We start from the raw sequence: 24,788 nt of genomic DNA on the forward strand, positions 1-24,788 counted from the left end.
TCAGACCGATGAGCTTTGTAAAAATCGACGCGTTTCAGAAAGGCGGGGCATAGAGGAGAAACAATAATGTACAGTATGTGGAAAATAATGTGTTTTTTGAACCTTAAACCGCATAAACACATTTCATTACACCAAATACACAAAATAATGTTCTTTTTAGCAACATCTTATGACCCCGTTAAAGTCCCCATGAAATCAAAATTAAAGTTTTTTGGGTGTTAGTATCAATATGTTAGTCTTAAGGTTATCTATAAGGCAGTGTGCTCCAAAACAGTGACAAAATTCGCATTTAGAAGATATAATTTTGCCTATGTCACGAAAAGAGGTAAATCCGGCCCTGGCCGTTGCACTACCGACATCCCGAGTTTGAGTCTTGAGTTTGAGTTTTGAGAAATTTAATTTAAACCTTTCCCGATCCCGCCCCATCTCTTTCCCACTTCGCTTCCTCTCAGTTCTGACCTGTCCTATCATAATAAAGGCGAAAATGCCAAAAATAAATCTTAGAAAAAAGACTTTGACCTATAAAAGTGAATTTTGTTGTTGTTTTGGATATTTGTAATTGAAGATATTTACATAAACTATGTCTAGGCTACATTTCTGAACCACTGCACTGAACCAATTTTCAAACAATTTTCACTCAGAAATATCACAAATAATTACAAGTAACTAAACAACAAGTGACATATTGAATTAAAAGTGAAAAAGATGCTAACTCTTAAACGGGTAGCTAGTACAAGACTTTATCATGGCTGTGAGGTCTGGGAAATTAAAGCAATAATTATCAAATAAAAATCTTTTTAATCTTTAAACCATGTAATGAACATTATTTAAAGATATGGGTGTCTATTTTGCCAACATATTTTAATAAAAATTATTTTATTAAAAATAATATCCCTAAATTTTGCTTTGGACAATTGTTTCAGACAGCTGTAAAGACGTGTGAAGAACTGTCATTAGAATGAGAAGAAAACTATACCCTACAATAATATCAACAATTAAAACATTAATATTATGCGTTTGAATTAACTTATTTGAGTTAAAATACATATATAAACACTTTCTCAAATGAAGTAATTATCATTAATTATAACATAATATAAAACTGCATATTATACATTATATAGCTAATATAGATGCAGATATTAGATTTTAATTTACATACATATTACTTTATAAGTGTATACATTACATGTAATATTCATGTAGCCTAAATTAAATTTTAATTCGAGCCTTTCTAGATATAATCTTTATAGCCTTTACGACTCCGCCCTTGTTTACAAAGCGCTAAACTAATTTCTGCTATGCATGTGGGAATTGTGCAATAAACAGAGCAGGTCTATTAAGGGTGGTATTTAAAGAAACAAACGCACTGCAGATTCTGCAAGAATAACCACACAGAAAGAACAAGAACAGAAACTCAAAATTCTGCTTTCCTCGACTTTTATCTAACTTACATTACGAAACGATAGGAAACCCTGCCCCTCGCAGCGTCCATTTTGGGTAAAGCAGGAAGTTGTTTTGTGAGGGAAACCTCATGACAAACTGAACTGAGCTTATTAAATATCCACAGATACATACATCGGTATTTGTTTTTTCTTGAATGATTATTCGTTGTATGTTTTGCTCGTCTATAGGCGGATCGGACCGGTTGCCTCGCAGCTGTGTTTACTGTTAAACTTCACACGCGCGTCGAAGAGGTCGCGACGGTAACCGGAGTGCTAAATAAAACCAGGTAATTGTTGCCAACAAGCAGCTATTGGTCTAATTAGGAGTTGGGCTCGAAATTAAATGGAAATATAACAAATTACAGTATTCTGTCATATTTGGACACGAACGTGGCGTCTAACTTAACGGTAGCTGCTTATGTAATGCTGTTGTTGTCTGGAGAGCGTTTACCGCAGAATCGAGCAGCAGCACAGCTCGACTGTAAGATGTTTTTTTTTTTTGCTCCGTCGATGAACGAGTGCTTAAACGGAACCGCAAACTATAACTCATCAGGTTGGCTGTGTTTGTAAAATGTATGTTGCTCTTTTCATATTCAGCAGGTCAGAATGGCGGATGACTTCGACGTTGAGGCCATGCTGGAAGCTCCTTATAAGAAGGTGGGTGGACGACCGGAAGTTGACGAGCTTTTTTTTGTAGGCATTTAAGAATTAGTTCAATAAAAATGTGTCATAGTTTATTCATCTGTATGCATTTTCCAACCCGTATGCATATCATTCTAATGATGAGCACAAAGGGAGAAATTTTGAAAATTGCTTCTATCCATGTAGAGTCATGAAAGAGGACTGAAGCTTTTAAGCTAAAAAAATTTCAAAAAGCACCCCAAAAATAGTCTGTATGAGTACAGTAGTCAGGTTCCAGAACTAAAAATCGAATTAGTTTTTTTCCACAGGGGAATTTCTTGGTAAGGATAACTTGCCTATACATTTTAATTGGTAAACATTTCAGAAATTCGGAGTTTCTCCTTTTATTGTTCAGTAGAATGAAGTTTTGGAACAGCATGGGTGGATAAACAATAATCAAATTTTTTATTTGTGTGTGAATTGAACTCGTGTTGTCATATGGCTACTCAGAAACCCTGCTTTTATTGTCTGTGCCTGCCTAAAGTGTAAGATTGTGTAATGTGTATGAGAGAGAGTGTGATATCCTGAATTACAAATAAATGCCCATCTATCTCTCTTTATAGACTTGCCTAATGATATCTCACCTCTACTCCCCTGAATACATCTTTGATTCCAGTGTGAACTGTGAAAAAAAGTAAGGTAGTAATTGCGCAATGTATTAATGTACTTTGATCCAAAATACAAATAGACCGCCACCATACACCTTTAAATCAATTTGGTTTCATAACGGTGAATGAATGCCAATAGATGAAACACAATGTGACATGGAGCAGAGACAGTATTCAGGTTTCAGCCATGTCACCAAAAATCTGTTGAAGGTGAATCTGATGCAGTGGAAGAAAAATATACGCTACTCAAAATTCTAGGGTTGGTAAGATTATTTGTAATGTTTTGAAAAGAAGTCTTGTGCTCACCAAGACTGAATTTGATTAAAAATGTTGTAAAAACAGTAATATTGTGGTTTGTGAGATATCTTTATAATATCTGTTTTCTATTTTAATATAATTGAAAAAAAATTCAGTATCATTACTCCAGCCTTCAGTGTCACATGATCCTTCAGTAATCCTTCTAATATTCTGATTTGCTGTTCAAGAAACATTTCTTATTATTATCAATGTTTTCAGTATTCTTTGATAAATAGAACGTTCACAAGAACAGTATTATTTGAAATATAAATCTTTTGTAACATTGTCTTTACTGTCACTTTTCATCAATTTAATACATCCTTGCTGAATTAAAGTATTAATAAAAAATACAAAAAATAAAAACCTCTTGTTGACCGCAAACTTTTGAATGGTGGTGTACATACTATACACCATAGACATACGCTGTAAATGGATAAAATCAACCGCTGCCCAACATTAAAAAAAATAAATAAAAATGTTGAACTCAGAAATTCTTCATATTATGGAAGTAATATTTATTGCAAATGGCATTTTATATGGTGTAGCCTTCTCATTGGACCTGGAGTCAAGAATTTAAACCCTGAAGCCCTGGACTGTACTTGAACTTTACTGAAGGTCATCTTCAGTGTTCAAACCTGAAAAGAGCAGAATTGTCCTATAAATTAATTTTAAGTTTCTAAATATGAATACTGTCTCTCTACCCAATGTTTTGATGGTCTCTAAAACCGCTGACATTGGCATTTGGTTTGTGCATGTACTTAGTAATATCTCTTTATCATAAAACTGTTTGCTATTTAAAATGCTTTACCCAATAATAATTTTTATCAGTAAAGGTAGATATAAATATAATTTTTATTAGTTTTTTTCTAAATCAACGAAAAATGCCTGTCATAATTGTCAAAATGAGACAAATGCGGAAAAAAGCCCTGAAAATCTTTTGATGAGGTTTTAAGTTGTGTTTTTTTTTGGCTGACTTTGATGCGGTGTCTTTTGGGAGGCGATATGACTAAGCCATGTAAATCCCTGTCTGCTTCAGGACAAGCTGTGAGACAGAGATGGCATCGAGCTCTCACAGTCCAACAGCGCAAACTGGGGAAGATCACACGGACTGACAGCCTTCACTCTGGAATGCCCTTTAGCAGCTCTATAGCATGACAACAACAAGACTTAGGCTAAAAATAGCAGGGTACCTATACTACCCTAAAAACACATGGCTTAGCATGTCAAGACCTTGAACTTAACTGACAGTTTTCAAAAAGTTAAAGACAGGCCCCCCTCACCTCTGATTATTTACAACAGATCATTTGATTACATTCAATTTGTACACGCTTTTATCCAAAGTGATAAAACGAGGAAAAACACAAGCAATTTATCATAAAGGAGCCAACAATAGTAGCATTTCTCTTTTTTCTCTTATCCCCCTCCCTTCTTAATTTCCAATGTTTCCTCTCCATCCTCATGTTGTTCTTTTATCAATCCTGTTCAGGGTGAAAGCAAGTCCTCTAGCGCCGATGGTCATAATGAGGAACGCAGCAAAAAGTAAGCAAAAACCTTCTGTATTTTTGTCATCCTGCTTTTCGGGTAAATTAAGTACGCATGTTGGTAATTAATTAATTTGTGTCTTATTTTTTCACGTAGGAAAAGACGCAGCGGCAGTCGTAGTCCGAGCCCAGGTCGGCAGGGGAGTAGAAGCGGGGGCCGCAAGAAGAGCCACGAGCGACGCAGGAGCCGTAGCCGCGAGCAGAAACTTTCACGGAGCAGAGAACAGAAGCGGTCGCGATCCCGCAGCAAGGATCGGGGTGGACGTTATGGTGGACGCAAAACCCCCTTGTAAGTTAACCCCCGATTGTTCAATTTAGAATCTATGTTATTTTTCTTGGGTTATCTTGGGTATTCAGTGTTGTAAATTGTCACTCGGTCATCAACAACACAGTAAAATAGTTAAAGAAATGGTTCGCCCAGAAATGAAAATTCGACCCTCATGACGTTCCAAAACCCGTAAGACTTCAGAACACAAATGAAGAGATCATCTTTTTTGTCCTTTCAAACTAAAATTTCAAGCTTTGAAAAGTTCATTAAGACATAGTAAAAGTAATCAATATGATTTTTGCAGTTTAATCCAAGTCTTCCAAAGAAACATGCACACATTGCATGCTTTTATTCCCAAATGAACATTGATGAACGCACATGTATATAGCTTATAAAATATGATAAACGTAAGCTCAACTGTGCAAACCTCATTGGTTTTTACCCAGCAAGTAAGCACAGTTAAACTTCTGTTTACCAGATTTCATGAGCTATACTGTATGTTTTAAAGATGAGTTCAAGTCATACAGGTTTGGAACAACATGAGGGTGAGTAAATGATGACAGAATTTTCCTTTTTTTTCACAGACCATGGACCAATTTGAATATATTGCCACATGTTGTGTATATGGGAAGCATAGTTTAGTTTGTTGTAACTAGAGAGTGGTCAGTGTCTTGCTTGAATCTTACATTCCTTTACGCTGCGGCACATTGCAATGTTTTTGAAGATGCCTGGTGCTTGTTTTGAGGAATTCTCAGAATAGAAAACCTGGAGGCGACGTCCATCCAGGCCTACTGTGTTCTGGTTCATGCAGGACACCTTAACCGCAAGTTCATTGGCCAGTTGCAGTCACATGACTCAGCATGCCCTTATGGAGCAAGCAGTCATCGCCCACTTCTTCAGTGATCATGATTGCAAAAATATATATTTTTCCATTGGGTTTCTTAAAATATTCATCATAATATAATATAATGCCCTTACAGAGGAAACAGTGATCGCCTACTTTTTCAGTGACCATGGTTGCATTTTTTCCATAAAATAAATTTCAATATAATATGTGACCCTGGACCACAAAACCAGTCATAAGGGTCAAGTTTTTGAAATTGAGATTTATACATCATCTGTAAGCCGAATAAATAAGCTTTCCGTTTATGTATGGTTGGTTTGTTAGGAGAGGACAATATTTGGCCGAGATTCAACTATTTGAAAATCTGGAATCTTGAGTGTGCAAAAAAATCTAAATATTGAGAAAATCGCCTTTAAAGTGTGTCCAAATGAAGTTCATAGCAATGCATATTACTAATCGTTTATTTACGCTAGGAAATTTACAAAATATCTTCATGGAACATTACCTTTACTTTATCTTCACATATAATATAATATAGGGTTAGGGTTATGGGTAGTGTAGTTTTTCCACGTTAATTTGGCTGTTTAACATGATTTTTAAAGAAGCTGAAATCGTACATGTGATTTCTACCAATATCATTGCATAACTCATGTTTGGTCTCTCTTTTTCACACTATCAATAATAATAAAAAAAAATCTTGGGAAGGCAGACATAGTTTTGGCATGGCTTGCAATGGGTTTTCACTGGATACTTGCCCTCCTGCACCAGTATGTAGTAGCCCTCGCATGGCCACGATGGCTGAAAGTTGACTGCTTTAACGCTGAGACAAACCCTTGTTTTATGTGTCATAGTATGGGGCCGAAATTAAATGGTGGTCCCGGAGGGAAGACCGGCCCACAACATTTCACCAAACACAGGTGATCTCATCTGTGACTCTTGCTGCCTGTTGTGTGCTGAATGTGTGCTGATGTGTACATCTGTCATGAGTAATCATACACGGATGGATGAGAAACACAGACTGACGGAGTATTCTGACTCTAGTCGCAGGCGCTCTCGGAGCAGAAGCCCATTTAAGAAGGACAAAAGCCCTGTCAGGTGAGACGCTCAGCACTGTCTGACGCTGCTGTAGTACTGAAGTATTGAACACCTTAAAAAGGTCCTTAATTGGCACTGATGGTTCCATGAAGAACCTGTAACATCCATGGAACCTTTCCAGTGCACAAACGGTTCTTTATAATGGAAATATGTTCTTCAGATTATTAAAGTATTCTTCACACTAAGAAAACATGGTTCTTTTAAGAACTGTTCACTGAAAAATTCTTTGGGGAACCCAAAATGGTAGTTCTGTTGTATCACTATGAAAACCCCCTTTTGGAACCTTTGTATTTAAGAGTAAAGTATTACCGCAAATTATTCCATAACCACATGTGACATGTTATTTATTTTATATGACACTAAGAAGAGGCAAGGAGAAATCTGCCATCTTAATGCACTTAAGCTGAGAAAAGGAAGTGGGTGCAGTTATTTTTAAAAGGTGTTAAAGGCACTGTTAACTCTTCTGCCTCATACTTCATATTATACATCAAGCCTACAGCTCTCAGAAACGTGTACATAATGGTGCAGTTGTTTCAATTCATTAATGTTGTTCAGTATAGTCAATAGAAATACACAAAATGTCATTTTAATAGAGAATGATAAGGTCCTTTTAGCCTGACATGAATGTTTTTAAAACGTATTTATTCTGTTTGAAGTCATGGATAATCTAGTCTAATATAATATAATATTGATTAACTTGATTCACTCCTAAAGAGTCTCAATTTGGTGTCAAATTTAGTATAAAATCTGATTTAGCATATTTAGGCTATATACATTCTTGGAGTACATTGTTTGCACACTATTTCAAAACACAAAAAGCTCATATACAGGTGAAATATAATGTTTGTATTCTGGTTTTATTTTATGAACTTATAAAATAAAATAACTTATCAAATATCAAGTTATATTGTCTTAAATCTTGAGCACGTTAGCCTGCAAATCTTCTTAATCATTATTTTCAAGGTAAAATAAAGAGGTTTTAAGCATAAATGTAACTTATGTTTCAAATTTTGCCAATAGGTCAAGAAAAATATGATATGTAAAACATCTCTTAATATTTTACAGGATCTTGCTTCTCAATGCCTTGTTTTAAGTATGTTTAGATATGTTTTACTTTAATAAGACGTTTTGCAGTGTGTTCAGTTATATAGAACTTAGAACAGGATTTTCATTTCAGTACATTATCTTGTGGCCAAGAGATATGAATTTAAACCTAGTAGTTTATATTTTAAAAGATAAACTTTATGGAATGGCCATGATCTTTATTTATGGTTAGAAAATTGTTTATGTTGTGGGAATGTCCATGAGCATAAGCTTTATTTCCAGAGCGAATGATTTGTGTTTCAGTGGTTGATGACCTGTGTGTTTCTTCAAACAGGCAACCTTTAGATAATCTGAGCCCAGAGGAGAGAGACGCCCGTACAGTGTTCTGCATGCAGCTCGCTGCCAGAATTAGACCCAGAGATCTGGAAGATTTCTTCTCTGCAGTGGGAAAAGTATGATGCCCTTAATTAAAACCAACTTAGTTGTGATACATTTTTTTGGTGGTTCTTTCTTTTTTACTCTCCATTTACTGATGTTAAATGACAAATAAAGCACATGAGAGCTTTTGTATCCATCGTTTAAGGTTCGTGACGTAAGGATGATCTCGGATAGAAACTCTCGGAGGTCGAAGGGCATTGCCTACATTGAGTTTGTGGAGGCGACATCGGTACCGCTGGCGATCGGCCTGACGGGGCAGAGGGTTCTGGGAGTGCCTATCATAGTACAGGCTTCACAGGTCAGAGCATTAACGGACTGCAAATCCCCTGTCCGCTACCTAATCCAGTGCATGTGAATCATTTTGTTGAATTGTTTGCGTATTTCAGGCTGAGAAGAACAGGGCAGCAGCCATGGCCAGCATGCTCCAGAGAGGCGGTGCAGGACCCATGCGGCTGTATGTGGGCTCCCTGCACTTCAATATAACTGAAGACATGCTCAGGGGCATTTTTGAGCCGTTTGGAAAGGTGCAGTTGGCATTTGAAATGGTTTTAGATGCATAAATAAGCCGCTAAACCAGGATAAAACTAGTGAATCTGCTCTTAACGTGAGGTTTTTTTCCCCCCCCTCTTTTCAGATTGAGGGCATCCAGCTAATGATGGACAGTGAGACTGGCAGATCGAAAGGATACGGATTCATATCAGTGAGTTCATCAAAATGCAATTTTTGAATTGCGATTTTTGTGATTTTAGGGCCAAAAAGTTTGATTATCAGTATGATAGTAGTAACTATTATAATCTTTTTTATTTTTTTTATTAAACACAATAGGAATTATTACTGTTGTAATATTTTACTGTAAAATTAAGTCTAGTATTTAAGAAAAATAATAGTAATAATAAAGTTGAGTTTGTATCTGTGATTTCTAAATGATCCATTTTTGCAGCTTTTTTCATCCTGTTGTGACTGGCAAAGGAAACACTATATCTACATAATAGCTATATCTACATAATGCAAAAAAATGTTGCATTTCAGAAAGACAAGGACAGTTCTATTTTGCCATTGTGTCATAAATCCAATGCTGATTAACTGTCTGTTTGTGCAGTTTGCAGATGCAGAATGTGCTAAAAAAGCCCTGGAGCAGCTAAATGGTTTCGAGCTTGCGGGGCGGCCAATGAAGGTGGGTAATGTTACCGAGCGTTCGGATGCCTCGTCTGCAAGCTCCTTCCTGGACAGTGATGAACTGGAGAGAACTGGCATTGACTTGGGCACAACAGGTCGACTTCAGCTGATGGCAAGACTTGCAGAAGGTACAGATTAAACGCTGCACGTTACTGTCTCTCAGATGTGCCAATGACTGATTCAAACTACTTGTGTATTTGTTATTCCATATGATATTGCATTGTTGTAATCTCATTTATACGTGTCTCTGGGATGTTTTTAGGTACAGGACTGCAGATTCCTGCTGCTGCTAAGCAGGCCTTACAGATGAGCGGCTCTGTGGCATTTGGAAATCTGGCAAATGGTGCGTCTTTGAGAAATTGTCATATTCCTATGTTAGAATCCATTAAGTTGATGGAGTTTGAAGTGCACTGAGGTCCTGAGAATTTGCCCCTAGGGGCGATTTGACAAATCTGAGCAGAGCTTGTTGTTCCCACCATTTATTGATTCTTCAGAAGGCTTAAGGCCGTTTCACACTGAGTGTGATGCGAAAAAGCGAGGCGAATCGCCGATAAACGGTGCTTTCACACCGAGCGCAAAACGATTAATTGCCTTCTGCTAATTCACGCCTGCTAGGTGGCGCCGACCAACAATGCATTTTCCTCAGATATGTATCTTGTATCTCGAATACGCTTTTTCGGTGTTTGTTTACACTGGTTTTATCAAAACAGAGCCACCACTCTCACTCTTTTGTGCAACAGCAACTGTTTCGGGCACGTGATCTAAGCTCAAATCTAATTGGACAGCCAATTCGTCGCAGAGCAACAGGGAAAAAACAGGACGGAAAAAAAACTCACTTTTTCGTGCCGCGAAAGATGGCACCTGGTGTGAATAACCCCATAGGGATCCATTGTTTCGATTCATTGCTCCAAATTTTCATGTGAAAAGGCCTTTACAGTGACAGTTATGTATGTTTTTGTGCCACTGACAGCCTCAACCACACAACCTCTTGTTCCCAATCCCGGGATGAACCAAGCTATGAACCTTCCAAGTCAGCCACTGGCTACGCACTGTTTGCAGCTCTCCAACATGTTCAGTCCACAGACGTAAATTGCATTTATTATTAAAACTATCCTTCACAATATAGTGTATGTGATGTCGAATGGCATGTGTCCTTCTTAAAAGAAAGAAATTGATAATAAAATTTCTTGTTGTGTTGCTTTGTAGGGAAAACGATCCTGGCTGGGACCTGGAGATAAAGGATGATGTCATCGAAGAGTGCAGAAAACACGGAGGCATTGTTCACATATACGTCGACAAGAACTCTGCTGAAGTAAGTCGTCACCTTCATACAGTGGCTATAAAAAGTCTACACACCCCTGTTAATGTCACTTTTGTCACCACTTTCAATGCAATGTGAAAACCAGTAAAGTTTTACATTTAAAAAGCAGCAACATTAACAGTGTGTGTAAGCTTTTTATAGCCACAGTAGTTGAATACTTGTCTTGTCACATGATCCTTCATAGATATGGCATTAAATAAAAATATACTAACTACTACTGATACTTCATAAATCATTCTAATATGCAGATTTTCTGCTCAATTAAAAAAAAAAACTATTTTAATGCAACTTTCTGAATAAACGTTTGAACAATTGCGTTTGTTGTACAAAATAAAACCATTTTTCACTTTTTTCAAATTTTTTTAAAACGTCTTTTCAGTCCATTTTAATTACATTTTTAAAAAGAAATTTGAATTTAAACATTTTTTTTTAGGAATTTAGTGAAAATGACCATATAGGTAATATAGCAATTATGAAATAATTTCTGACCCATTATGGTTATGAGAATTTAGGGGAATATGCTTATTTGTCATAATTAATTGAAAATAATATCACAATCTATTGGTCCTGAAAAGATTATTCATATTCTAAATGCAAATTAGTGTGTGTGATATTGGGGTAAAATGTGCATGTTTTTTGAGACTTGCCCCTACATTCTAGGGTTCAAAAAGGCTGCCTGTCTTTTTTCCCAAAAAGCCTAATTTTTGCTCGTTTGGCAGGGAAATGTTTATGTAAAGTGTGCAACCATCCCAGTAGCTATGGCTGTTGTCAGCGCCCTGCACGGTCGGTGGTTTGCAGGTAAGCCAATCTCACTTTCTACCATCTACCAATCTTTCCTCTCCATAGAAAGCCTTGTGTTGTTGTGTATGACATTAATCGCACTCTCCTTCCCTTTAACAGGTAAAATGATCACAGCTGCCTACGTGCCTCTCCCTACGTACCATAACCTGTTTCCAGATGCTGCCACAGCCACAGAGCCCCTGAGGCCCATGCACCGGTGATCCACGGAGTGACCCCTGCTTCGTCTGGATCCGTACGCTTACCCTACAACCCCTTCCCAAATGAACAGAGGCAGTCCTGTCATGGAGGGCCGTCAAATGTATGGAGTTGGACTGTATTTTCATATTATATTTTAGCAGGGGTGTTGTTCTGCGGTTAGAATCACCTCTGCGTTTCGCAAGCTTCAGACCAGCTCTCAGCTACAGTGGTCTATTGATAAGTGAAAACCTGTAACACCGTCGCCCTCTCTAGATGAGCTCTTGACTCCCGAAAACCGGTTTTGAAGGAGGTTCTGGCGTTTTTTGAAAGGTATTTGAGCATCTTTCTGTTTGTTTGATTTTTCTTGTAAGGTTTCTTTCTCTGTTTGGTCTTCAAGTCAAAGTTTTCATCAGTCTCTCAATGACAGACATTGTGTTGTGAACTACTGGTTCATTTTCCTTTGTTTCTTCATTTTTAAGCAACAAAAGACAACCAAAAAAATTAGATTTTTTTTTTCTGCAGTCTAGTTGAGCTGTTTAGCTTTCTAAAACATCTTTGAATTTATAACTTTTCATAATCAAGAATAGATTTTTCTAAAATCTTGTACTGATTAAATGACTTTCACAACACTGTGTAAAAATGAGTTCTGTCTTTGTATTAATGCTGTTATTAAGGGTTGATAGACATGTTTTATTACGAGCAGAGCACCTCTAGAGGGAGATGTTAGTGTTTTACAGTCTAGTTTATTACTTATAGTTTAAGTGTTAAAGGGATAATTCACAAAAATAAAAATGCTGTCTTAATTTACTCGCCTTAATGTTGTTCCAAACCTATATGACTTCTGTGAAACATTGAAGCTATTTTGAGAATTTTTTTTTATTTTTTATTATTTAATCACCAAAGCTGTTTTGGTTACAGACATTGTTCTTCTTATGCAAATATCTTCTTATGTAGAAAAATGAAAGAAAGAAAGTCATACAATTTTGGAATGACATGAGGGTGAGTATATGGCAGGATTTTAATATTTGAGTGAAATTTAAAGTCACTTTAAACTACTGTTTTCTGGATGCAAATCATATGGAAAATTATGATTTAAATTACTTTTTTTTTTCAGATTTTAAAATACTAAGATCAAAACATTAATATTAATAACTGCAATCAGAAACGTTTATATAAAAATAACTGGTAAATAATACAAATGTAATTATTGGAATTAAGTGTGACTAAAATATTACATCAAAGTAGGCACTTTGTCTAGTACAGATGACAGCTCTGCGCACTCTTGAATGAACTCATTTTAAGGGTGCAGCTTTATTATTAACCTTAACCAGACATGTAAACTGTCTGATGAAATAGATAATGTGAAATGTAATGTGTCTTGAGCCCTCTGTCAACTTCACTGTGATTACAACACTAGAATCAATTTCAAAATCCCATAATGGAGCATTGGGGCTTAATGAAATATTGCATAAAATCTTGTATAGCAGGTTAATGTGATTTATTTGAGCTGCACTGAAACTTTGGGAATTTGCCTCAGGAAGTAGCTTGAATCTGACAAATCTGAGCAGCTAAAGCCAAACCTTCTCTTCCAATCCCAGGATGAACCAGCTCAGCCTCAGGCAATATTCCAACTTTCCCAGACAATATGGTCAACATAATGTCAAATGGGATGTGTCCTGGCTAAAAAGGTAGACTGTCTCTGTGAGCGAGCAGCTGTCCGTTTGTGTGTGGTGTGATGCAAGACTTGTGTTTAAAGGCACACCTTTCAGCCAATCAGATTTTTTAATTCTTATGTACTTATAGGGATAGTTTACCCATAAATAAATTCTCATCATTGATTTACGCTCATGTTGTTCCAAACCAGTATGAATTTCTTCTCCGGACATAAAGGAAGATATTTTTAAGAATGTTGATAACCATTTTTGGTACCATTGACTTATTGTACAGGGGGGAAAAAAACATATTTTTCCTAATAGCTGTTTTTTTTAATTTTTTTTTATTGAACCGCAGGACCAGGATTGAGAAAGACTGATCTAGTGGCTGCAGAAATGCAATGCAAGTATCTAAAACAATAAAGGACAAGGTTCAGGTGTATAAAAACCTCAATGTGGCTTGAATGCAGATTACAAAAAAAAAAAAACTCTAAAAGAGGACACAATGTTCAAACGTTCAGCTTTTACGTCAGCTCTCAGTGGACTGGTGGACTCAAGTTCTGTGAGACTTCTGTAAGAACCATACAGACCATGACATAACATTAGCAGCCAAGATGGTTTTTTTTTTTTTGGCTCTGTATATCCAGCTACTGCCTTTGAGGAATCCTGCGCCCCATCTGTGGTAATAAATCAAATATGACATTAAATCGGCCTGATCTCAGAGACGCCTTATGATCTGCCAGCCAATCTGTCATCTCAGTGAGTCTGAAAAATTTTGCGATTCATGTTGAGAATAGAGGCTGCCTCATTTTCCAACTCTGAGGAGATTTGGAAAATGAGAAATTACCACACACAAAAAAAAGAAATACAAATATTATGCTTCAGTGGCTTGTTTGCATCCGTATTATATTTTAATATCTTATTATATTACTTTTTACAAATATATTTAAATACATGACATACAACTTCCAATGAAAATGACATGCATTTATGTCCTACTTAAAGGGATAGTTCACCCAAAAAGGAAACATCATCAGTTACCTACCCTCAAGTTGTTCCAAACTTGTATGAGTTTCTTTATTTTGTTTAACATAAAAGATGCTATTTTGAAGAATGTTGGTAACCAAACAGTTGCACTGACTTCCATAGTATGGGGGAATTATGCAAGTCAATGGCTACCAGCAACTAGTATTATCTGCAAGTAGGCCTACAGTTTTTAAAAAGATTTCAGATTTGAAGTAGGCTAAGTTACACTAAAAGTGCATAATTTCAATACAGTTAAGTGCACTTCTTTTTCACAAGGGTATCAGTACAACAACAAAAAAAACAGTACAAATCGAATATTTCCCTTATTTTTCAAAGCAGGGTAACTGCACCTGAGAGACTTCTGATTCATATATGTAAAATAAACAACAAAAAGAAAAGTGCAGTAAGTAGTAAAACTGTTTGCGTTACAAACCAATGTGTCTATGATAATTAAAATAACATAATGACAAATACTGGTTTGCAACATTAAGCAGCATTACGGACTGTTTTTGTTTAGCCGAAATAAGACACCGGAAGTCTCGCACATTCAACGTAAAATGGCCACACCCCAACAGAAATTAGGTGAAAAGGAGAATCTCAAAAATCTGTTGGCGAGAGACCACTTCATTTTTTTAAATAAAAATCTAAGGAAGTAAAACACACTCACAGTTTTGGCTTTGCGTTTATGTTCTGTAGTGTTGACGTTGTCTTGTTTACTGAGCAGAAGACCTCTAGAGGGAGCTGTGAGCCTATTTACACACTCTTTTCCATTGCGTGGTAAGCATTTGCCACGTTTGAAGTTTTGGAAATTACAGTAAAGACACTCTTAAGTTTCATTTTTGGCTAGTTGTGGCTAGAAAAATGCATGCATACGGAATGTTTTGACTGTTTGAACCAGTTACAACATCTGATTATCTATTTACACATGTATTTATATGTTAATATGGTATGGAGTTGTCGTTCATTCTGTACTTGTTCTATTGTGCTGGGCAGCTTGAGAAACAAAACCGTGTAAATCCAAAATATTAGGCATACCGAAAGTCTGTTTGATACTAGGAACCTAGGGAGTGGTCAACAACAGAGTTTCCTAATAATGGAGAGCCAAACGCTGTTTTCCCTTGTGAAAGGGCAACCGACTAGAAGACAGGAATGCTCTACAGGAAAAATCCATGTGGAAAAACGCCAGCGCAAATCAAAAACAGTACTTTGATGTTCACAGACATCTGTGATAAAGGCTAACCTTGGCAGGAATAAAACAACGTGTAGGAAAGAATGAGAATTAATTGCAAAACTGCAACTCATGGCACAATTGGTTGCCACACTTTTTATTCTTTGTAATTGGTGCATTTGATTTGCATGTTTACATCCTAAACATATTTACAGACGTATTTTTTAGTGTTTGCTCATTTGTCTATAGACATTTAGAAAATATATTTTTGATGTTTGTGATTTAGAATGAATATAAAACTGACTTTTTAAAGACGTTTATCAGATGTTTGTTCACAGCAGATGCTTTTAACACTCTTTAACAGATTAACTGCAGACGTTGGCTACTTGTGCTTTATTGATATAAGCTAACAATGTGCAAATGCAAAGTCAAGAAACACTGAACATGAATTTTATTCATTTGTTTGTGACAAAATAATGCTTTTATCTCAATGGGGATAATGATTTAATTGTATGCTCCATGTGCTAACCATGTTTCAACTCTTTTACAATTTCTCAGAAGCTTTTAACATTTCTCACAAAATGTTAACATTTTACACTGCCTTTACACAAAACTTCATGTCAGTAAGATTTTTAAAAGAAGCCTTTTATGCTCACCACGGCTGAATTGATTTGATCAAAAACAAAGTAAATTGTATTACAATGTAAAATTACTGTTTAATGTTTGAATATAAAATGAAATTCAGTCCTGTGATTGTGAAACTGAATTTTAGCAGTCATTACTCCAGTGTTCAGTTTCACATGATCCTTCAGAAATCATTCTGATATTCTGATTTGCTGCTTAAGAAACATTTCTGATTATCAATGATGAAAACATTTGTGCTGCTTGATATTGGAAACTGATACATTTTTCAGGATTCTTTGATGAATACAAAGTTCAAAGGAACAGCATTTATATGAAATATAATTTTTTTTGTAACATTATAAATGTCTTTACTGTCATTTTTGATCAATTAATGCATCCTTGATGAAGAAAAGTATTAATTTCTTTCTAAAAACAACAGTCTTACTGACCCCAAACATTTAAACAATAGTGTACAGAATATTAGTTTTATAATATTTAAAAGTTTTAGAGAGAAGATTTGTTTTAACAAAAAACTTAACCCTGTGTCAACCAACCCTGGTTCCCTTTCAGTCGGTCACTCTCGACGTCACGTCGGATGACCTCTTATTTTATTCATTAATTAATTAATTACCCACTTGCTCTTGTTCTTACATGCACTGCTGCAACTGTCTGTTGTGGAACTGCAATGAAAATGCCATTTAGATACAAATAAATACAACCTTCATCTCACTGTGGACCCTTCATAAAGTAGCCTAAACCCTGTGTAGCTTGTGTATTTGATTTGTTTTCCGAATATTCATTTTGGTTGTGACAGGAATACACCCAGTCAGCCTTCAAATCTCGTTCACCAGAAAGTCCTGTTTTTGTGCTAATATAAGCTCTTTCTTTTTACTAAGAAGACTGGCTTGTTTTAATCTTCAGCAGACGTTCGAAAATCTCTACCACATTTCTTTGGTTTTAATTTAGAGAGAAGTCTGTGAATGCTTAATGCTTTAGCCAAATGGTGGCACACACTCCTACAGAAACTTAGACAGAAACAAAATGCAAATTGAAAAGCTCAAGTGGGCCGTACGGAAACATTTGTGTCTGGAATTGTTTTCTTCTGTTTTGTTATAGTAGATAATATAGTTCCCATAATATAACTTATGAACTAAATATAAATGAGCAAAATTGCCCTCTTAAAATGTACTGTTGTCAGCTCAAACAGCATTTTCATGTCAGCATGTCACCAAAAAAAAACACTTTTTGGAAAATAGGCAGATAAGTGAGACAGTGTTATCTTAAAGGAACAGTTCACCAAAAATGAAAATCCATCCAAGAACAGATTTGGATAAATGTAGCATTACATCACTTGCTCACCACTGGATTCTCTGCAGTGAATGGGTGCCGTCAGAATGAGAGTCCAAACAGCTGATAGTCCAGTCCATCTAATGTGAAGCAAAAAGCTGCATGTTTGAAAGAAACATCCATCATTAAGATTTTTTTAGCTTCAAACCATTGCTTCTGCATAAAATACAAGTCTCTCTATCCATAATATTGCTTTTTCCATTGAAAAGTTGTCTTGTCTGAATCAGGAGAGAAATATGCACGGGTCAAGTACTTTTTACAGTCCAAAACGTTCCAGTTGACGTATGGATTTTGAAGCGAGAGGACAACAGTGGATGGACTTTTTCACTGAGGGTTGTGTTATTATGGACCGTTTTTTGGCCAGTTTAAAGTTAAAACACCTTAATGATGGATTTGTTTTTTCCAAACACAGCTTTTTGATTCACAAGCCATTCATTGATAGACTGGAGTCTTGTTGTGAAATATTAGGGTGTTTTTAATCAGCTGTTTGGACTCTCATTCTGACGGCACCCATTCGCTGCAGAGGATCCATTGGTGAGCAAGTGATGTAATGCTAAATCCATTCTGATGAGGAAACAAACTTTTCTGCATCTTGAACAGCCTGAGGGTGAGTATATTTTCAGGGTAATGATGTAAAGGGTGATTTACATTTTTTGGTGAGCATTTTTATTTTTATTTTTTTTACATGCAGTACTTTGCCCAATAAATGTTTTTGACCATTTTAGCTCAATCTCAATTAAAATATATATTTACTTCATACTGGAAATGGAAAGAAATTAAGAAACTGTTCTGTATCAACAAAGTTTACTGTAAGATACTGTTCACATATGAAAAATAACATCAATATAGTAGACTGACAAATGAAACCAACTATGAAACAAACTAGGATTGAATGTATTGTTGTGGATTGATGTAACTGTAGCATTACTGAGCATGCAATACTTTGACTTTTCCAGTAGTCCAGAAATAGATGTAGTAATATGCACATTTACATGTGTACAAGGTCCAAGGCGTATGAGTTATCTTGACAGATCAGACATATCGCTTCAGTTTGCCTCCTCTGATCATGGTCGTGGTCTTCCTGAAGCATCAGAAAGTCTATTTCACTGTTTATACTCTTTTGTGAGCATGCAGAAATAGCAAATCGTTTAGAAGGCAGTGGAGAGGTGTGAGCCAAGCTGTGTCCGTCGGTCATTCATCTGGTCTATGAAAGATGAGAAGGAGAATTAAGTATATGAACACATATGTGCTATAGTTAAAGTAAAGATGTGTAAAGACTGTAGAAAAATACTCCTGAATATATACTCAAAAAACATTTCATATTTTAGTATGCTTATTTATTTATTACATTTAATTAATTAATTTTCATCCACTTATGATGACCCTCCTGCAGTTCCTGAGTTTGGGAAACCTTGTACACTCTTAAAAATAAAGGTGCTTAAAAGGTTCTGCACAGTGGTGCCACAGAAGAACCATTTTTGGTTCCACAAAGAACCATTCCGTCAAAGGTTCTTTAAAGGACCATCTCTTTCTTGCCTTTTCAGATGTTAAAGATTCTTTATGAAGCACCTTTATTTTTAAGAGTGTATCAGAGTATAAATGTTCAAACGTTTAACCAAGAATTTTTATTGGTTACTCCTACTTTTGGAGAAAAACTGTCTGTGTGCTGAAGATAATGGCTGAAATTATGAGCATCAGCAGTTAAGTCGGGAAAGGTATGAGGAAGAAATATTGATAAATCAAATACCAACCCAATATCACATATCTGTTCTAAATACTGAGGAATCTATCATTTATTTTTATCGCTATTTATTTTTATTGTCAATTTTGATATTATGAACTCAAGCAAAGATGTATATTTAATCATATACTTACATACTTCCTCTTGGATTTCAAAGTTTTCGACAACTTGTAATCTGTAAGAGAAATTTAGATATTCCATGGCTAGATGTTTTGACATATTAGGTCATAGATGGTACAAAGCATTCAAATATATGAAATGTATATACGACAATATGAAAACAGCAAAAAACTGTTCAAGATAATAGTAGGATAAAACACAAAGTTACCCCCAGTCTGATGAAATTCTTGTTCTGTAAAGCTGACGCTGCAGCTTCTGTTGAGGAAACAGAATTATAACTGAAATTATATATGCATAAGGGATGTCACATATTCAACAAATACTTCTTCACTTTATACTTCTCGCTTTTCATTATTCTCTTTAAAAGGCAGTAATAGATCAAGTGTGAGCCTAAGGATTAGTAAAATAGGAGAAATATGTTTGTTTCTGGCTTAAGCTATTTCTGGCTCCAGTGTTCATTTTTAATGAGGCAGGAGACATGGAAAAATATCCATTCCAAATCCATTTCACGCCATTATGAGGCCTACAAAAACTGAAAACTGGCGAAACAAGTACAATAATATATAAAAAAACATCAGTACTATTAGATTACACAGCTACAGCTTTCGATAGCTGTTAATGGACAAGAATTTCTTAAACATACAAGGCTGACTGGAAAAAGTGCATCAGCCAATTAGACAGCTTTTTATCTGTGGCTCCAAAGTGGCTAGTAAACAACACTGCATTTATGGCACAGCTCCAGCTGAGCAACTGGCAGTGAGATGAATGGCGATGCTAATGGACATTGGACAATCTTAAAGAAAACTACACTTGTCAATCCATTTCATTGGGTCATTAAATAACCTTTTTTTGTTTTCTTTTCTTTTCTTTGTTTGGTGATGTTTTGTGTTATCCATTTTCTTTTCCTGTTTTTTTCTCTTTTGTATAATTAATATTTAAGGACTTAAAATGTATGTCTAAATAACGCTTGTATTGTTGGATGATCTTTTTCCCCCAAAAAGATAAAATAATTATTTCAACAATTTTTGTTTTGGTTGTGCAGCACCTTGGTCAACACACATTGCTTTTAAGGTGCTATATAAATAAACTTGACTTTGTTTACTTAAGAGAGTAATGACAAGCTACGCTAGTCTTACAGTAAATAATATCTCCTGGAAAATATATGTTTTGATGGCTTGATCAGAAGGAAACTGCAAGAACAATCAGTATATTTGTGAGCAAGAGCTCTGCATCATGGTCTGTATTTAAAAAGAGCCACATGAAAATAATCTGAAACAGTGAAAATCATTTTTTTTTAAGTAGTAATGATCCTTGTGAAAAAGAAGCACACTTTATCATATTCTTTAAGAAGTACTTATTAAAAAGGACATAAATGCGAACTGAATGTAATGTTTTCAGACACTCATCTAAATGTTAATTGCAGTTGAATGAAAATGTATTATAGTTTACATTTATTTCAATGCATTTTGCTGAAATTTGGAGGGCTTGTTTGACCCAGTTAAGTTCATATGTAAGTTCATAATTACTTCTATTGTCTTCTGTTGGTTAAAGTGATTTGTTACATTAAATGTAATGACCAGCCTTTATAGTAAACTAAAATATACTTGAATGCCATTTCTACTGAAACATATATTGTAAAAAGCGCTATATAAATAATGGTGACTTAATAATAATAATAATAATATGTTTAATTTATATAGCGCCTTTCCCAAGTGCTAGAACACTGTACAAAAGCAGTAACACAATAGACAGTCGATTCACATAATCATAAACCGTTATTTCTCAATCAATTAATCAAATTAAGTGGACAGTAGACATTTGCCCAGTCCGGGGATAGACATGATTGCAGTTGCATATCATGGGACAATTATGTACTGGAAACAGAGATACAAGTAACAACAGAAAAAGGATAGTGTCAATAAGTAACAAACAAAGAATAGTAAATGCAACAAAAATACACAGAACGAAAATACTCAGAGAGAATTACAGCTGGTAGTATAGGATGAGGAGAGTATCTAAAGAACATCTTATGACTGATAGTATTGGGTAAACAAGTAGGTTTTGAGTTGTGATTTAAATACAGAGAGTGAGGTTATTGTCCTTAGTGCCAGTGGTATAGAGTTCCATAGTTTAGGTGCAATTACGGAAAATGACCTGTCGCCCATTGAAGATAGATAATAGAAATCTAGGTACAGTAAGAATTTCACACCCTGCAGATCGAAGTGATCGAGGCGGAACGTAAGGAGACAGTAGATCAGAGCAAGGCCATTGAGTGGTTTAAAAATAAGCAGAAGAATTTTGTAAGTAATGTGAGATGATATAGGGAGCCAATGGAGTTTAAATAAGATAGGGGTAATATGAGCAGATCGTTTAGTATGGGTTAATATTCTTGCAGCAGAATTTTGAATGTATTGTAAACGAGAGATAGAGTGCAATGGTAATCCGGCAAAAAGAGCATTACAGTAGTCGAGGCGTGATGTAATAAAAGCATGCACTAATGATTCAGCATCTTTTGGAGAAACATAGGATCGAAGTTGGGCTAAACGGCGAAGCTGGAAAAATGCAACTTTGGATAGTTTACTAATGTAAACATCCAGAGTCAGTGAAGGATCAAGAGTAATGCCTAAATTTCTGACAGTAGCAGATGGAAAAATTGTTGTAGCATCAAGGTTGAAACTGGGAGCATTTACTATAATTTTTGTTAGTGAAGGGGGGCCAGAAATTAAAATTTCTGTTTTGTTCAAATTCAAACTGAGAAAATTAGAATTTAGCCAGGCCTTTAGCTCATTAACACAGGTAGATAGTGATGTGGTCTGGTGAATAGAATCTGGTCTGCATGCAGTGTATATCTGAATATCATCAGCATAACAGTGATAATTAAAACCATGACAACGGATAATATGTCCAAGAGGCATGATGTAAGTAATAAATAGTAATGGCCCAAGAACAGAGCCCTGGGGAACACCCTGACTGAGTAAAGTAGTGGGAGATTTATAATTATGCATAGTGATGTAGTATTGTCTATCAGTGAGATAGGAAGAGAACCAGGATAGTACAGCACCTGAGACACCTATCTCTGAAAGGCGAGAGAGTAATATCTTGTGACAGACAGTATCAAATGCTGAGCTGAGGTCGAGCAGCAGGAGAATGGAGAGATTACCTGAGTCACCAGAGAGTAACAAATCGTTAACAACCTTAACTAAAGCAGTTTACTTGACTTGACTTGACTTGATGTGTATGTCATGTATTTACATGTATTTGTAATTACACATTTATAATGATGAAGTTGTAATTTAGTACATTTAAAATATATTAACTCGAAATGTACCATTGAATAACAGACTACAGTTAAAAGTATAATCAATTACTTTACAAGTGCTATAAAGGAAACTTATTATGCCCCTTTTTACAATATGTAATATAAGTCTCAGGTGTCCCCAGAACGTGTCTGTGAAGTTTTCCTCAGATACTCTGCTAAAAAAACATCTGTTTAGTTTTTATTATCATGTCTATCGTGCTGAAATCATGCGCTTTAAACCATATTAGTTTAAACTTCTGATACAGTTTTCTGAGTGCAAACATCTGAAGCATGCGCACAGAAAGCATGTGAGTACTAAGTTCTCTTTCAAATATACATAAGTTTATGTTAAAAACAGACATGAATAACAAAAACAGTCGGTTATGTCTGTGAAGGTAAACCGCTGGGAAATAAATTGCATGTTTATATTAGATCTGTGTGGCATCAGCGTAATATACAATAAATAAATCAGTAAATTCACTGCTCTTGTCTCCTCTGAAGCTGGGACTCTAAATAGTGTTCTGTGCTCATCTGTGCAGCCAACGACAGAACAGTTCTGGTACACCGTTGTTGTCGCTTGCGAAAACACAATGGCGGCGCCGTGGTTGGAAACTTGCAGATTAAGGGCGGTAATATTATAATAAGATCCCCTTTCTACGTCACGGGGGAAGTGAAAGCTGATGCGCTTGTTTTTTTACAAGCTCGCAGAGAAAGGTTTACCAAAAAAATTGCTGGGTTAATCTTTTTCACATTTCCTGGGTTGATAGATGCACCAGGGACACGATTATAGCATTTAAACACGGGAAAAATAATAATAATTTTCTTGATATGTCACCTTTAATATGTTAGTCAACACATCAAAATAAGTGTACTTTAAAGCATGACACAAGATTATGAAAACATTAATTAAAATGTAACAAAGTAAAACTTTTTTTTTGGATATTATTACAAAATGCACTTTTTAAATGTATGCTTAATTGTGTTAAGAAACATGAAAGTGTACTCTCTAAGCCTCCAAGTCAAAATTTGCAAGCATACTTGTGGCGAAACACCTCTACCACTGATATCTACAGAGAATTTCAGTAAGGTGATAATAGTGTCATGCTGTGGGACTGCTTTTCATTAGCGGGTACTAACATATATTGCAAGAAAACCTGTTTTGGTTTGCTAAATAATGGACTCTTGGGTCTGATTTTCCTAACCTGAATAATCTGGAGTGATTTTCTGGTCCACATTTAGCCGAAAAGAGTAATTTAGTTCTTACGTAGTTACTTATGAAGTCTGTAGTATTTCATTTTTTGATAATGTGAGAATATTTTCCACTATGAAAATGCTTCAAGAATGCTTCAAGAATCACTCAACTTTTTAAAAATGGCTTTACTTTCATTTCCACTTAAATAAACAAAACACATCACATAAGGCTGTTTTGTCATTTCATCTGATATTAATAGTCCAACACAACTTCTATAAGAACCAAAGGCTTTCTAGTGTTAGACATACACACCATCACAAATCAATACCAGATTGAGGTGAAGAACATTGTGCTGGCTGGAGGTCTTTCATCATGATACACTACATAGAAGCTTGCCAAGCCTTTGCAATAACTCAAAATTATGTTTGTCACTGCCTGTCACACATATATGTCAACAAAAGCACCAGAATATATAACTTTATACATATAGAACGTTGCTGAGAAGTGGTCAAACGCATGTCATAGTGTAAAAATCATTGCTTTGCCCATTTGACCTTATGGAAACTTATCACATTATAACTTAGTGTATAAAAGTTCTGGATGCTCAGATGGCATTTATGTCTACATTAATGGAGGAATAGCATACCTTTCTCTCTAGTAGGCAGTAGGCAGTGAGTAAGATAAGAAATCCTCCACAGATGGAGACCACAATGAAGCCCAGTCTGTAAAAATCATCGCTGAAGGACTCCTGAGGATCTTGCCCGAATAATCCCACCGCGACCTCTTTCAAAAGACAAACATGTTGTTTTAATCATTGCTGCAGGGATGTGTGTGTGTGTGTGTGTGTGTGTGTGTGTGTGTGTGTGTGTGTGGGTGTGTGTGTG

At 35.7% G+C, this 24,788-nt stretch overlaps 2 protein-coding genes across 8 annotated transcripts in view; one reads left to right on the forward strand and one right to left on the reverse strand.

The window, feature by feature from the left end:
- Window positions 1–1,405: 1,405 nt before the first annotated feature.
- LOC107683885 (RNA-binding protein 39-like) lies at window positions 1,406–14,272 on the forward strand. 6 transcript variants are annotated; one of them, XR_001633786.1, is made up of 18 exons: window positions 1,475–1,732; window positions 2,043–2,102; window positions 4,518–4,570; window positions 4,670–4,861; window positions 6,536–6,601; window positions 6,726–6,779; window positions 8,158–8,275; window positions 8,407–8,559; window positions 8,648–8,785; window positions 8,896–8,961; window positions 9,361–9,565; window positions 9,700–9,780; window positions 10,408–10,522; window positions 10,644–10,749; window positions 11,478–11,556; window positions 11,659–12,066; window positions 13,335–13,424; window positions 13,747–14,272. XR_001633786.1 is itself a non-coding variant. In XM_016479945.1 (17 exons), the coding sequence occupies exons 3-17, from the start codon at window positions 2,052–2,054 to the stop codon at window positions 11,757–11,759; spliced, it is 1,578 nt and encodes a 525-aa protein (XP_016335431.1). In that variant the 5' UTR covers window positions 1,406–1,500; window positions 1,635–1,732; window positions 2,043–2,051; the 3' UTR covers window positions 11,760–12,544. The 6 variants fall into 6 exon arrangements, 3 of the variants coding, with proteins under 3 accessions (XP_016335431.1, XP_016335430.1, XP_016335432.1); XM_016479945.1 differs by lacking the exons at window positions 13,335–13,424; window positions 13,747–14,272 and having other exon boundaries at window positions 1,406–1,500; window positions 1,635–1,732; window positions 11,659–12,544; XR_001633787.1 differs by lacking the exon at window positions 13,335–13,424 and having other exon boundaries at window positions 13,747–14,269.
- Window positions 14,273–18,414: 4,142 nt separating this feature from the next.
- Window positions 18,415–24,788, reverse strand: part of LOC107683886 (uncharacterized) — a 12,967-nt gene continuing 6,593 nt past the window's right edge. The window contains exons 6-9 of one of the 2 annotated variants that reach the window (XM_016479949.1): window positions 24,551–24,687; window positions 19,623–19,669; window positions 19,429–19,469; window positions 18,415–18,752 (exon numbers count right to left, since the gene is read on the reverse strand). In XM_016479949.1, coding sequence (XP_016335435.1) covers window positions 18,745–18,752; window positions 19,429–19,469; window positions 19,623–19,669; window positions 24,551–24,687 — 233 coding nt within the window. In that variant the 3' untranslated portion in view covers window positions 18,415–18,744. Of the gene's footprint in view, window positions 18,758–19,428; window positions 19,470–19,622; window positions 19,670–24,550; window positions 24,688–24,788 lie in introns of both variants that reach the window. The other variant, XM_016479948.1, reaches the window with a different exon arrangement.

The sequence above is a fragment of the Sinocyclocheilus anshuiensis genome, unplaced genomic scaffold (genome assembly GCF_001515605.1).
Source record: "Sinocyclocheilus anshuiensis isolate Anshui unplaced genomic scaffold, SAMN03320099.WGS_v1.1 scaffold1625, whole genome shotgun sequence".
NCBI lineage: Eukaryota > Metazoa > Chordata > Actinopteri > Cypriniformes > Cyprinidae > Sinocyclocheilus > Sinocyclocheilus anshuiensis.